Source organism: Camelina sativa, chromosome 1, assembly GCF_000633955.1.
Source record: "Camelina sativa cultivar DH55 chromosome 1, Cs, whole genome shotgun sequence".
Taxonomy (NCBI): Eukaryota; Viridiplantae; Streptophyta; class Magnoliopsida; order Brassicales; family Brassicaceae; genus Camelina; species Camelina sativa.
In genome coordinates, this window is record NC_025685.1 from 611,975 (window position 1) to 625,534 (window position 13,560).

General features: G+C 36.4%; 4 protein-coding genes across 5 annotated transcripts; 1 reads left to right on the top strand and 3 right to left on the bottom strand.

The window, feature by feature from the left end:
• On the top strand, positions 1,131-2,521 carry LOC104779397 (U-box domain-containing protein 21-like). Its single transcript, XM_010503748.2, has one exon. It carries the CDS (start codon positions 1,272-1,274, stop codon positions 2,400-2,402), a length of 1,131 nt encoding a protein of 376 aa, XP_010502050.1. The 5' UTR covers positions 1,131-1,271; the 3' UTR covers positions 2,403-2,521.
• LOC104779325 (potassium channel SKOR-like) lies at positions 2,443-6,482 on the bottom strand. Of its 2 annotated transcripts, XM_010503701.2 has the most exons (11): positions 5,943-6,482; positions 5,247-5,471; positions 5,102-5,165; positions 4,680-5,019; positions 4,291-4,586; positions 4,124-4,204; positions 3,956-4,054; positions 3,463-3,873; positions 3,022-3,392; positions 2,808-2,929; positions 2,443-2,723 (listed from the first exon to the last, which is right to left on the bottom strand). In XM_010503701.2, the coding sequence occupies exons 1-11, from the start codon at positions 6,185-6,187 to the stop codon at positions 2,485-2,487; spliced, it is 2,493 nt and encodes an 830-aa protein (XP_010502003.1). In that variant the 5' UTR covers positions 6,188-6,482; the 3' UTR covers positions 2,443-2,484. The 2 variants fall into 2 exon arrangements, with proteins under 2 accessions (XP_010502003.1, XP_019099490.1); XM_019243945.1 differs by lacking the exons at positions 2,443-2,723; positions 2,808-2,929 and having other exon boundaries at positions 3,313-3,382; positions 5,943-6,478.
• On the bottom strand, positions 7,860-9,914 carry LOC104779443 (zinc finger protein 830). The gene is made up of 7 exons (XM_010503836.2): positions 9,662-9,914; positions 9,443-9,542; positions 9,089-9,251; positions 8,697-8,988; positions 8,457-8,532; positions 8,315-8,361; positions 7,860-8,202 (listed from the first exon to the last, which is right to left on the bottom strand). The coding sequence occupies exons 1-7, from the start codon at positions 9,748-9,750 to the stop codon at positions 8,016-8,018; spliced, it is 954 nt and encodes a 317-aa protein (XP_010502138.1). The 5' UTR covers positions 9,751-9,914; the 3' UTR covers positions 7,860-8,015.
• LOC104779537 (inositol-phosphate phosphatase) lies at positions 11,210-13,527 on the bottom strand. Its single transcript, XM_010503936.1, has 12 exons — positions 13,425-13,527; positions 13,259-13,314; positions 13,109-13,159; positions 12,854-12,934; positions 12,644-12,747; positions 12,452-12,536; positions 12,257-12,311; positions 12,079-12,122; positions 11,921-11,989; positions 11,726-11,826; positions 11,562-11,618; positions 11,210-11,478 (listed from the first exon to the last, which is right to left on the bottom strand). Exons 1-12 carry the CDS (start codon positions 13,435-13,437, stop codon positions 11,379-11,381), a joined length of 816 nt encoding a protein of 271 aa, XP_010502238.1. The 5' UTR covers positions 13,438-13,527; the 3' UTR covers positions 11,210-11,378.

Here is a 13,560-nt window from a genome sequence, read left to right on the forward strand (position 1 = left end):
TTTTTTGAAGAATTGTTAATATATCTTCTTTTAACCATTTCAACACAAAAATGATTTTTGAAGAATTGTTAATATATCTTCTTCTAACCATTTCAACACAAAAATGGGTCTCGTATGTAAAAAAGCCCACAAGCCCAAATGATCGAATTATCCTGTCTGGTTCATCTAGATATTCATATTAGTCTACGCGTAAAATATTAGTTTATTGGACAAACAATGACGCGGGGAAAAGTAAACAAACACGGACCCGACGACGTATAAGCGACCCAGCCCCGAGTCGCACCGCCTGGGTGGTCTAAAGTCTTCCATACTTACTCGGTTTGTCATCTTTAAAAAAATTTAAATTAATTACTCCCTAACACAGTCTTTACTCTTAGTCTTAAGTCTTAATAAACTCTTTGATTATTACTTTTTTTTTTTTTACGATAACTCTTTGATTATTACTTTTATTATTTCAACTATGACTATTTTTCTTAATTCACGAATGAGTCTCACATGCGTACCCGATCCCGGTCCAAAATTTCCCATCTTTGTAATCTGTACTATATATACTATAATATTATACGTCATAGTAATATATATAAAGGACTCCTTACATGTCGTATAAATAAACAAACACACACAACATGGTATATCTAATCATTGATGATATATATATATATATATATAATACCTATTCCAAATACCTCGAGTTAGGTATACATGCTATTTAATTTTAAGCGTAATCTTATATGTCTTTATGTAATGCTACATAGCCGGAAAAAAAAATTGTAATGCTACATAGTTTTTGGTATGACCGTATGATCGTAATAACACGCGTAATATTTTAAGTTTCTTTATGTTATGCTACATAGTTCTTGTATATGTTATAATTACGAAGCTTTGAATATTTTATACCAATATATAAATGAAGGTAAATCTAATTAACCGTCGAAACATATTCAAGTCATAAATCTGGACCCAGAATAATAATAATCCACAGGTTTTCAACGGTCAACATTCCAATTCAGTTCACAAACCTAAATCAAACGTTCCATTTCATACCATTTTCTCTTTCAAAGCTTTACACAACCTTTGACCATGTCTCTCTTTATATATATATATATTATATATGTAGAAAACCACGTACATGCACATATAAAAACACGTCAAAGAAACATATATTTATACAAATCCCATAAACCCCGTTTCAGTCTTCATATCAAAACACCATCTAGAGAGAATATTTGATTTTGTTAGGTACCAAACAAACAAACAAAAAGAAAGAAATAATGGTGTTACCTTGGAGATCAGGAGTAGCAAAGAGACGTAATCAATTGACTTCCGGCGATATCTCCGTCGTGGAAACCAAGATTCCGGCTCAAATCCGATCATCATCGAGGATGGAGAGGATTAGGTCACCGCGGGTACAGTTGATACCGCGTGATGCGGTGGAGATAAGTCGGAGACTTGAAAACGCGGCGGCGCGTAAGGAATACGCCGAGTGTTTCGAGGTTGTTAGCAAAATCAAGAACTTGGGAGGAGGAGGAGACACGAACAAAAAGTATTTGGTCCAAAACGGCTGCGTTTTCGCGCTGTCTTCTTGTTTCGAAACATTCTCTGCGGCGCGTGATATACACTTGCGTCTCTTGGAGGAGATCTTGTATGTTCTGTCTTCCTGGTTGCCTCTGAATCGATCAGAAGGTTTCTCGAAGATGGGATCAACAGCTTCGCTTAACTGTCTCGTACGGTTCTTGAACTCCACGGATGCTAAAACGAGACAAAACGCTGCGTTTTGCATCAGAGAGGTTATTACAGTAGACAAGAGGTATGTGTATGCGTTAACAGATACCGAAGGAGCTTGTGAAGCATTAGTTAAGATCATCAGGGACTCTGTTTCGACTAGCTCCACGAAAGCATCTCTAATGGTGATTTACAGAGCGGTTTCGTGTAACGACAAGATCGCTTCAAGATTCGTTAGATTGGGTTTGGTTGAACTGCTCACAGAGATGATGGTGAACAACAATGCCGAAAAGAGCGTTTGCGAAAGATCTCTAGTTGTTCTAAACGCTACATGCGATAACGAGCTAGGCAAAGAAGATGTTCTTAGAAACGCTTTGATCGTTCCTCTTCTAGTGAAGAAGATTCTTCGAGTTTCGGATCTCGCGACACAATGTTCGGTCTCGATTCTTTGGAAGCTATGGAAGAATAACGGACAAGGTGATGATCGTTTGTTAGTTGAAGCTTTTCAAGTTGGTGCCTTTGAGAAACTTTTAGTACTCTTACAAGTCGGGTGCGAGGAGAAGACGAAGGAGAAAGCTAGCGAGCTCTTGCGGAATCTAAACCGTTGTAAAAATGAGATCGAGAAGACGAATTGTGTCGATTCTTCGATGCATTTGAAGAATGTCAAGAAATCTTTTTAATTAAGCAAACACAAGACACTAATATTCTTTGTAGTTACTCTGTTTCTAATACTCTGTTTTTGATTTTTTTTTGTTTGAATCATTATGTTTCAACAGTTAAATACAGTTTTTGTCCATCACTTATCAAATCTACATCATTAATTTTACCTTCATCTTCAGACAATATACAAGAAGCTTCCGGGACATTTAGTTGCTCCGCTGCAGTTTTTACAAGTTCTTCGATGCTTCGAGGCACCCACATTACTATCCCACGTCTTCTTTTCTCTTTTGTATCATCAGGATGTAAAGAATACACTGTACACTTCTTCTTATACGCTTTATCTGCAGATTATGGACAAATCGCTCATTAGCCTTACATATATAATAGAAACATTGATACTTTGACCTATATGCCGATTAAACTACCTTTAAACTCTTTGGAACCACTCGGAAACGAAGAGATCTGAGAACTTTTTGCGTCTTCGAGTAACTTTATCAACATCTTGTTCCCACAACCTAGGGCTTCATCCAGTGGAGTGTTTCCCCATCTAATTCAAATACAAAAAAAAAAAAGAGTCAGAAACCAAAAACAAACCAATCTTTATTTGTAAAATAACGAATAAGAAAAGCATTTAGCTACCTGTCTTTTGCAAGAACATTAGCACTTGCTTCTACCAATTGGATTGCCAAGACATAAAATCCTTCAGAGGCAGCTACATGTAGAGGTGTTCTGTGATCATAATCTTTGGAATTAGGATCAATTCCGTTACTGAGAAGCCGTTTCAAGAAATCGCTGTCTCCTTTCGCAACCACGGTGCATAGGAAAGTCCCGGCGTTCTCAATATTTAACGTAGCTCCTTCTTTCACGAGTAACGCCGCAACACGATCATTCCCATTCTTGATTGCTTCTAGTAACGGCGTGTTCCCCAACTTATCTTTGACATTTACATCTACTGATTCTTGAATAAGGTATAAAGTAATGTCTTCATATCCTCTTGAGGCTGCAAGATGCTGTCAAGACATGTTAGATATGTTACAATGTCGGATTAAAGAAACCAAACAACTCTAATTAAGACCATACCAGAGGCGATCTTCCGTCATAATCTGCTTTATTAGGGTCAGCTCCAGCTCGAATCAAACTCTTAAGCTGATAAAGATCACCGTAGAAAGCTGCGCTAATCAACTTCAAAGCTAGCTCTGCCTCTTGTTTACTGATATGAAAGGTTATATCAGATTCCAATTGCTTAATCCGGACATTAGATTCTTTCCCTTCAAGCAGATTGTTGAGAATCCTCCTTCCATCGTGGAAATATATCTCGAGAATGTTCATAAAAGATTGCTTATCGAGCCTTAGAAGCCGACATAGCTCGGAAACTCGAACTGTGTAAGGCTGAGGAATATTGCATAGGATAGAAATCTCCCCAAAGGAGTTATCTGGTTGTAGAAGTGCCACTATTTCTTCAGATCCATCCTTAGTTATACCAATCTCCTCCTAATTTAAATCAAAATCCTCTTGGTTTAATAATTTTCAACTTCAAACATGTATTGACAAAAAAATGCAAAATATTATTTACCAATACACCATGACAGACGAAGTAGAGTTGATCGACAACGCTTCCTTGCTCCATAATAATTTCTCCAGGGAGAAAGAACTCTTCATGTAGTCTTATAACCTGTAAATAAACCAAACTTGAGTTACCTGAAGATATTTTGATATTTACAGTCCAAGTCGAAAGGCTTACAATCTGGTTAATGAATTCAGACGAGCACCCACGAAAGAGAGGAACTTTCTCAATATACGGCAAGTATAAAGTTTGCGCAATCTGCAGTAAAAACGTAAGTTGACATTTTGCTCATCATCTGAATGTGAAATCTGAACAAACATCTCTAAAGCATTCATCATATATACCTTAGCACGGATAGAGACAGGGATGTCTTGAAGAGCAGCTACCTCGGTGTAGCTACTTTCGTACTGCAACCGCAAATGTCCTGTGATCTGACCACGGATGTTTCTACCTAGTTTGTTTCTGTTCATATACCGCATAATATCCGCCATCTTATCCCGGAATCTTTCTGTTTTCGAACCTTTTACAATCAAAGCTGTCATGTTACCAATTAAGTAAGCTCCTAGAATCATATCGAATGAAATATACACCATGGCGAATATCATTTCCCGCATATTAACCGCGTGTATATCTCCATAACCTGCATCAAAAGAAACATACCAATTAGGGGATGTTCATATAAACCGAAACAAAAGCAAAAAGATTCACCAAGTCTTCAGCTATCAGAACTTACCAACAGTTGCCATAGTAACAACTGCAAAGTACATAGAAGTAGTGTATCTAGTCCAAAGATCGATCTCTCTAAACTTCGAGTAACTGTAATCTCCCAACTTCAAACTTCCAATCCAAGTGTACCCTTCTTGAGAAGCAGGCAGCGTCGTGGCCAAGTAATAGAAGATACAAGCCGCGGTGTGAGTGCAATAGAGCTCGACGAATATAAGCTTGACGATTCTTGTGAAAAGGTAATTGATTCTTATATCTTTCTCCATCTTGTGGAAAAACAGAATCACTCTATGAACTCGATATAGCCTTATCAGCAATAGGTACCTCACTTCTTCTTTCTCACCTGCAGCCTGTTTTCGAATTCACAGTTTTCAAACACCTCGTTTGGTTTATCACGGTTTTAGCAAAATCAAAGAGTAAAAAAAAGTGTACCTTGTAGATGATATCCCATGGCATGCAAGCAAGTAAATCAATAATAAAAGACGATTTTAAGTACCTGCAGAAACGGCAAACACGTATCATACGAGTCTACTCAACACATTGTCAAGAAGACAGAAACAGAGGAGAGTATTAATACCGTAAGGCGATAGAGCTGCGTCTATAGACCATTCTGTAAGTGTGGCTATCTCGATAAGCGACGAAGAATGTCAAGACAATATCCATTAAGAAAGCGACTTGACCAGCGATATCGAGGATGAAGAGATTCTCTGGTAATCCTCTGAAGAAACCGAATTCGAGTGGAGTGAAGAAGGAAGAATAAAGTGCCCATATCATTATAAACATCGTCCACGCCTTGTACCACCTACGTAACGTAATGGAAGAATCTTGGTGATCAATCTTCTAGATTCTTTAGTAGCTAAACTAAACTCTTTAGTAACTGATATTGCTCCAAAACTAAAACTCATGGTCGTTAGAATTTTTAACGAACGAATCAATTGTGACCACTGAGAGACTGATACGTGTCATGAAGTTGGCGGGGAAACGAATGAATGAATAACCGAAGAAAAATGTAATGACAATAAAAAAGAAGATTTTGATAAACCACAGTCAAGCCCCTAAGTTTTTGTTTTCACTACAATGAACCCCAAAACTTGTTAAGCTGAGGATATTACCTTCTAAATTTATTTATTGGATTTAAGTAATAGCTACCCTTGAACTATAGAGCAAAGTAAGTAGACTAGAATAGAATAAAGTATAAAGCGTAGGGGTTACTTCTGAAACAATAGAAAAATGCGAGGACTCGGAACAAAATTTTGAAAGATGAATTTTTTACCGGTTATCGGGATGGACAATGGAGCCTCTGGAGATATCTCTGATTCCATTAATGACGGTGAACTTGCCGCCGCTACCTCCGCCGAAGTCTAACCCTAAGAAATTTGTGAGGGGATTAAATCTGTTCCCTCGCGATTCTACGATCCCATCACTGAAATCATCCACCTTGTAATCCTCCAATTCCACGTCCGATTCTCCGCCGCTCCGGTAAGAAACACCGCCGCCGCCGCCGCTAATTCCTCCCATTATACCTCCGGATCGCGAATTCAGGTTAAACCAGATAATTGGAGTTTTCAAGAAGACAAAAATCTCTTCTCTCTCTCTCTCTCTCTCTCTCTCTCTCTCTCTCTCTCTCTCTCTTATTTCCTTTTTTGTGATTTTTCAGTTATGCCTAAAACTGGCGCCTGAGTTTTCAAATTGTGAAATTTATCAGATAGAGAAAAAACAAATCAGCAACTCAAGTTAATTCGATGACTAATACCATCGAAGCAGCCAAATTTATAGAAAAAATTTCGTTGTTATTTTTTTGGGTTAGTGCTGTAACTGCTGTTGTTGTTATTATTATTTTTAATCAAAGTTCAAATCTTCATTGTAATTTTGTAACATATTGTAAAAAAGATATATATAATTAATATGCATTTATGTGTTCACTTTTAGTATATGACCTATGAAGAGCACCACATAAGTGATTAGAGTCTTTTATGACCACAAGAATATACAAGTTAACATGTGATAAAGTTTCTGCAGATTACGTTTGAAGAGTCGTCACTTAGCTTTTCTCTCATTTTTGTTCGTAAAAGGTTTCTTACTTTTTAATGCAAACCGGTTTATCTTTTATCAGGTTCATTCATGCATAAGTGCTCAGAGAATGATACTTCGGAAGGGATAATTCAATACTTATGATTGCTGTAGTATAGAATCTAGTATAGTAGTTATATTGTTTGGTAACGTAGGTCGAAGCCGATTGGTTTGTTTGTGTTTGTCAGTCTGTGTGTGTGTGTTTTTGATGTGGATGGACTCTAAACTGAAATGTCCCTAAAATTTTGATTCCCGTTGTGCTAACACTTTAGTTACTTTACCATTATAAAATTCACGTGACAATTTGAACCAAATGATTTGATCAAGACTAGATAATGTTAAGGTATTTAGAAGATTGAGTGCTTTCAATTAGGTCAGAGGTAATTAGTTGTATAATTTATGTTCTAATGGGGGGAATAGTTTAATTATATCAGTTGTGCATTAACCGACCTTTGCTTTGGTCTGTTCTCTCTTTTGTTTTGTGGACTCCTTTTCAAGTTGTAAACAAGATAACACAACGTTGTTATTTCCTTCCTTTTTGGTTATATTATCTCCATTTGAATATTTCATGTCAATGGCTTATAGTGGAAAGCAGGATGCAATTTATATACAAGTTATATAATAAGCATTAGCCACTCATTAATATCATTCACTAAAAAAAACGATTATTATCATTCATTAATATAATTATTTTTTGCTGAAAAAAAAAAAAAGCATTAGCCACTCACAAACAGTCCAAAATTCACTAAATATGAATATGTTTAGTTAGGGGTCTTCCTTCTTGTTTACTTGACCCCTAATGAGTTTCTAGACATACTTGACCCCTAATTGGTTTCCGGAACACATGTATTTGTTTAATACCCCACAAATAGTTTTAAGATGATTGTTAAATTTTGCACTTTCGGTTTAACAAAACTAGAATGAAACGAACAACCTGGTATTATGTATGGTTGGGATCATCATTGTCATTGATGATTTTTTTTTTGTCACCAAAGTGAAAGCTTTATCCACCTGAAACTGCTAGTAACTGCCACCGATTTCAGGTTTACCGCTTACACGAATATTGACCCTTTTTGGCAACTCCGGTTATGACAATTACGTTCTTGAGTTATACCCATAATTCCGATAACTATACTTAAACAGTTAAACATCTATTGATCCTCTGAAACTATAGATAATAAGCTTTGAGAATTCAAGATGAGGAATTGATAGCGTTCTCTGAGAATTTTAACAGAAGATGTTTTACCAGGACAAAGATTTTGTGACAAGTCTTTTTTCAAAGATGTTGAGCTCTCCAATCAACAGCGGAAACCTCGTCATCCTCCTCATCGCTGGGGGATTCTTCCTCGGTCTTCTTCAGCTTTTTAACAGACCCCTCAGAGGTTTTACTACGCTTTGCTAATCTAGCCGCTTTAAGTTCCATTTTCCTCCTCTTCAGAATCTCCACTTTCTCGTTGTATGATCTAGCAGAAGAAGATTAATAGGAGAAGCCAAGTGTTTACTTAATAGTTAATATTGAACAAGTCTCAACACTTTCATCTTCTTGCTATATAATCAACTAATGTATCAAATTACCTTTGCTCTCTTTGTTCCTCCTCTTCTATGGTTTCAGCAGCATCGACCTGAGAATTAGTGTGGGAAAGAGGGGTTGTCAACTTTAAAAGACAGCTTATGATGTTGGCAGCAATTATATTATAGTTACAGAAAGTTATCTGACCTCTTCTTCTTCCATGCGGCTATCCACTACTTGAAGATCTTCTTGTATCAACTTCTCAAATTCTTTATATTCATCCCTGAAAAGAGATCCATGTTTATATAAGTTCACAAACAGAGTTATTTGGTACAAAGTCTTTTACATTCCCAAACGTCATGAAATGTAACAGACACATAACAGCAGAGCTTTCAAATTTGATTTTCCTGCATCTGAAAAAGTAAAAGCAAAAACAAGAAAACTCACTTGATATCTGGTTTGACGAGCTTTATTCCACGGGCAAGCAGGTCAGCTTCTTTATTATCGAAAAAACCGGACGGGAGGGCACCTTTCACCGCTGGTTTAGTTTCTGAACCACCTGTAGCCTGTGTCTGACTCTCTTGAGGTTCACTGGTGGTTTTGGTAATTGAAAAATCGGTTATCTGATTATCAAAGAATCCGGCTGGAAGAGGTCCCTTTGTCTTGCTTGTTTCTGAACCTGTAGACTGCTTTGATTGCTGTATATTCTTGGAATTTGGCAATTCTACTTCTCCAGATTCTGAGCATATATATTTTAAACTAGTAAGGTTTTTGCTAGGAAACTCAACTAACAAATAAAAAAAACTACCGCTGAAAGTGCATTAGCCAGTCATGATTACCTCTAGCAGGTTCACGATTTTCGAAGAAATTTGGCGGAAGACCAGATGATGTCTGAGATTTGGATGGTTTAGCCAAAGTTTCAGATTTTGCTGGCTGATGAGTTACAGCAGGTTTGCTACCCCGTTGAACTCCCGCTGCACTAGCTTTGAGATTATCGATTGCCTGTCCCAAGAATTCATTAACCAAACCTAAGTTACTACTAACATAAACACAGACTCTAAAGCCAACTACTAGAAGAAGTTAATTAACAAAAGCCCCCCACAATTTAGTAGCAGCAATCCATAATCAAAATATAAAAGCATGAATTTTTAACTCTTTAACACACCTCTATCACAAAAGCATGAATCTTTTACCTCGTGATGCTTACGAGAAGCTTGGTGTACATCCCAGAGTGATTCAGATTTCAACACGACATTGCAGACTCGACATACAGGCTGGTCTGATTCATTGTACCTACAAACAAATCCACAGAACATAAATCTTCATCCCAAACTGTAATCACCTCTACAACTACAGCTCAAGCCCAATCCCAGAGAACCCCACAAAAATTTAAGATGCTACAATGGTTTTACCTAACGAGAGGAGAATCTATGCGAGTGTCTTTCTTCTTGGCGTTGAGTTTAGAGCGAAACATCGCCTTCTTCTTCGCTTGAACATCCATCGCTCTCCTTGGAAGCAACAACAAACCCAGGTAATGTATACGAGAAGATCTGAGAAATTCGTCTACACTACAAATCCTTAGAAGATGGATTTCACCACAACCTACTAAGACCGTCAGAATCAAAACGTCTCCCTCCTCCGTTCTTCTTCTCCGCAATCTCTTCTACGGGTCGGGTCGAACAAAGCGGTTTAGTCTTACAACTTTTGGGCTGATTTTTGGGCCGCTAACAAATACTGGGCCACTCAATAATATCTCATCGGTTATTACAATATGGATTATTCACAGCAAAAATAAAAATAAAGTAAACTTTTTTATTTCTTGTTTTTTTGGGGAAACTTTTTTATTTCATCTTCAAATTTAATAACTAAACATCGAAACTCAAAAACTACAAAATCAAGACTCTGAAAAACAGAATTATAAGAACATTCGTATGAAGTTTTTGAATTAAGCTCACAAGGAGTTGTTTATTATTAGGGATTATTGCACTCACACCCACTTTGGGTTCAATTTGTTGCACCCACACACACTTTACAAACTTGCTATACTTTCTTAAGTTTGTTGCTTAGATGTCATTGTTAGTTGGACAATTTTGCCCATCTCCTCTTTCTCACCTTATTTTCTCTATTTTTTTTCTTTTTTTGTTATTAACACTTTAAATGGTTATCATAAAACAAATTATCTATTTATTTATATAAAATATGTTATGATTATATATTTTCTATATTTTAATATACATATTGCTATATTTTTGATGAATTTTTAGATTATAAAGTATCCATTTGTCGTTGAATATTTGTTCAATGATAAGTGGATAGTCAGTTGCAGTATTGTTAATAGATAATTACTTGTGTTTATTCATACAGAATAGAAAGAATACACATCAATTCAGGTGACTATGACAACATGTCCATATAGAAACATATGGGGTTATAGTGCAATTTGTGGATACGACATTTGTCCACATGGATAACTATTTGTGGATACAATATTTGTGGATACATTATTTGTCAAACTTATCCAAATAGATAACTATTTGTGGATACAATATAAGTAATGAATAACACTCAGATCGAATTTCATATAAAACTAATAAAATCACAATAAAACCAAGAAAACCCAGATCGAATTTTATATAATCTAAAGTGATAAGGAAAAAGATCTAAAGATTTCACCTTCTCTAGATTTTCACCATTGTTGGAATGGTTTTTTTAAACTTTAGAAAAGGAATGTGAGAGAGAAAGAGAGAGAAAGTTAAATAAGCTTTTCTCTTTTAATAGATGAACAAAAGCAAAACAAGGAAGAAGAAAATGTATTGTTTGGTTGAATAATTGTGAGAGAGATAGAGAGAGAAAAAATAGAAGGTGTTAGAAGGAGTAGGGGTAATATGTAATTAAACTTGAGAAAAGTATATGAGCAGTAAAAAGTAAGTGTGAATGTTAATACTTTTGGAGAAAGTAGGTGTGGGTGCAAAATTCCCTTATTATTATTAACTTTTTTGTCAACTGAGTTTAAAAGAAATACTTTAATTTGTTACCAAACCAACTAACAAATTGTAAAGTTTTTGAATCTGAGAGTTCATCAAAAGGTTAAGACCATTTTTTGTAACAATAATGATTAACAACTCTCCTTCATGCCTTAGTAAGCTGCAACGCCTCCACGAATAACTCCTTCAGAGAAGCGTTTGATGCTGCAACTCTCTGCGATGTGATGTCCAAATCTTTACCCGATCTGTTGAACACACACACACAAAAAGACAGTTAAATACAGTTGGAACGTTGAGTGTGTGTGTTTGGTTTAGTCTCAACACTTACGGATCAAAAATGAGTCCGCCAGCTTCTTTAACGATCACAATTCCTGCTGCAATGTCCCTGTCAAAATTGGTATTATGCCATCAAGATCTAGTCGTGTTTCTGCAAGAATGAAACTTTTTTTCTAATCCAAGCAAAGCGGAAAAAAGAAGAAGAAGACGATTTACCATGGACCACCGAAACCGACTTCATAAAAGATATCAACTCTTCCACACGCGACACCACAGAGGTCCAGTGCGCACGAGCCACTCATCCTAAGTGACCTAACCTGTGAATGAATGAAAGAGAAGACACAATCATTAGTTTTGGCAGAGGTTAGAGGCAAGTGGTGGAGTTCCAAAATTCTCTCAATAAACTTTCACCTTGGTTAACAGACTGTTGATTCTGTTGGTTGTATCGTCTAATGTAGCTTTATCACGTTTAGTACCAGCCTGTATGTAATTGGCCATATAAACCCTGAGGAAGAGGCTCCAAAGCAATCTAGTTTGATAGTGTAAAAGAAAAGGAGCCAGGATTTTACCTCTGTTACGAGCAAAGCAGTAACAAGTTCGCTCTGAGTTGATACTGCATAAAAGAACGTTGTTTGAGTTAAAAAAAAAAAATGGAAGAACTCCAGTCTCTGAGCCAGGGTAAGCTATCCTATTGATGCAATAGATAAAGATCAACAAAATATTTAAGTCTCTAGAACAATTGCTAACCTTTAATTGGCTTTCCATTCAAGAATGCTCCTTTACCTTGGACACCGGTAAATAGCTGTTTATCATTGCATAACATGTAAAAACGTCACAATACATTCATGTCCAGAAACATCATCAAGGAAACTATCTATAATGGTAACTGGTATCGATCAAAGATACTTGAACCATTAGAAAGGTTTACACACAGTTTATTACCTCATCCATAATCGGATTAAAAACGACACCAACCACAGGGACTTTTCCAATGGTAAGCCCAATGGAAACACACACAAAAGGGAACCTGAGGATAATCAGCATTTGGTCTTGTTTCAATAAAATGTGAGAAAAAAAACACACACACAATCATTCAAATGGAAAAATCAGGCAAGAACATATATATATGTTTACCCGTGAACGAAATTAGTAGTTCCATCAAGAGGATCAACAATCCAAGTTGGTTCATCAGTCAGTTCAGTGACACCGAATGCAGCAGTAGTTTCTTCTCCAATGAACTAAACCCATAGCCAAAAACTCTCATGATCTCAATGCAAGGAAAGAGGAGCTAACAAAGATCCAACAAAAGGGGAGTTGAACGTTAGAGAAGGAATAATAAATCACCTTGTGGTTGGGAAAAAGCTGCTTGAGATGATTAAACACGAGTTCTTCACATCCTTTATCAGTCTCTGTCACCAAATCCACCTAAGAAACAACAACAATTTTCAGGAACCAAAGAAGTAGCAATTCCCAAAACAAAATTGACACTCTGTGATTAGAAGTAGCAATTCCCAACTTTTGTGTGAGACGAAATAAAGATGCAATCTTGCAATAAACGTTATAAGAGCAAAGGGAAAAAACTAAAAAAAAAAAAAAAACCTGGCCTTTGTGTTCAACATGTTTGGTCTCGTAAAACCCTTTACGAATGACCTGGAGAATGAAACCAAATAAGCGAAATTAAATCATGATTACCCAGACGATCGTCCAAAACCTAAGGAGATCGAATCAGAGAGAGAGCGAGAGAGAGACCTGTCCAGCTTTTTTAGCGGCATCAATGGCAGCAGCTAAGAACTGATCTAGAGAATCTACATAAAAAATCAATGTCGCCCAATAAAATAAAACAAATAAGCAAATGAGAAAACAGAGTAATACAAAAAAAGAAGTTAACTGAGATTTGAACCCTGGTTTTCTTTACCATTGTCCGCCATATTCGCTGAAAGGAGGAAGAGAGAAGACGAATAGAGTGATGCTTTGCTTTTGTTGTGTGGATGGTTCTTCTTCTTCTTCTTCTTCTTCTTCTTCAAAAAAAAAAAAAAAAAAAAAAAAAAAAA

Excerpts from the sequence above, each read along its gene's own strand:
- LOC104779397 (XM_010503748.2), top strand. The coding sequence starts at position 1,272 with ATGGTGTTACCTTGGAGATCAGGAGTAGCAAAGAGACGTAATCAATTG.
- LOC104779537 (XM_010503936.1), bottom strand. Across the intron at positions 12,537-12,643 it reads ACTACTAATTTCGTTCACGG|GTTCCCTTTTGTGTGTGTTT; the intron begins GTAAACATATAT and ends GATTATCCTCAG. Across the intron at positions 12,312-12,451 it reads TTAATCCGATTATGGATGAG|CTATTTACCGGTGTCCAAGG; the intron begins GTAATAAACTGT and ends AATGATAAACAG.
- LOC104779325 (XM_010503701.2), bottom strand. The coding sequence starts at position 6,187 with ATGGGAGGAATTAGCGGCGGCGGCGGCGGTGTTTCTTACCGGAGCGGC. Across the intron at positions 4,205-4,290 it reads CTGTCTCTATCCGTGCTAAG|ATTGCGCAAACTTTATACTT; the intron begins GTATATATGATG and ends TTTTTACTGCAG. Across the intron at positions 3,393-3,462 it reads ATGACGGAAGATCGCCTCTG|CATCTTGCAGCCTCAAGAGG; the intron begins GTATGGTCTTAA and ends ATGTCTTGACAG.
- LOC104779443 (XM_010503836.2), bottom strand. The coding sequence starts at position 9,750 with ATGGATGTTCAAGCGAAGAAGAAGGCGATGTTTCGCTCTAAACTCAAC. Across the intron at positions 9,543-9,661 it reads ATAGATTCTCCTCTCGTTAG|GTACAATGAATCAGACCAGC; the intron begins GTAAAACCATTG and ends ATTTGTTTGTAG. Across the intron at positions 8,362-8,456 it reads GCCGCATGGAAGAAGAAGAG|GTCGATGCTGCTGAAACCAT; the intron begins GTCAGATAACTT and ends ACTAATTCTCAG.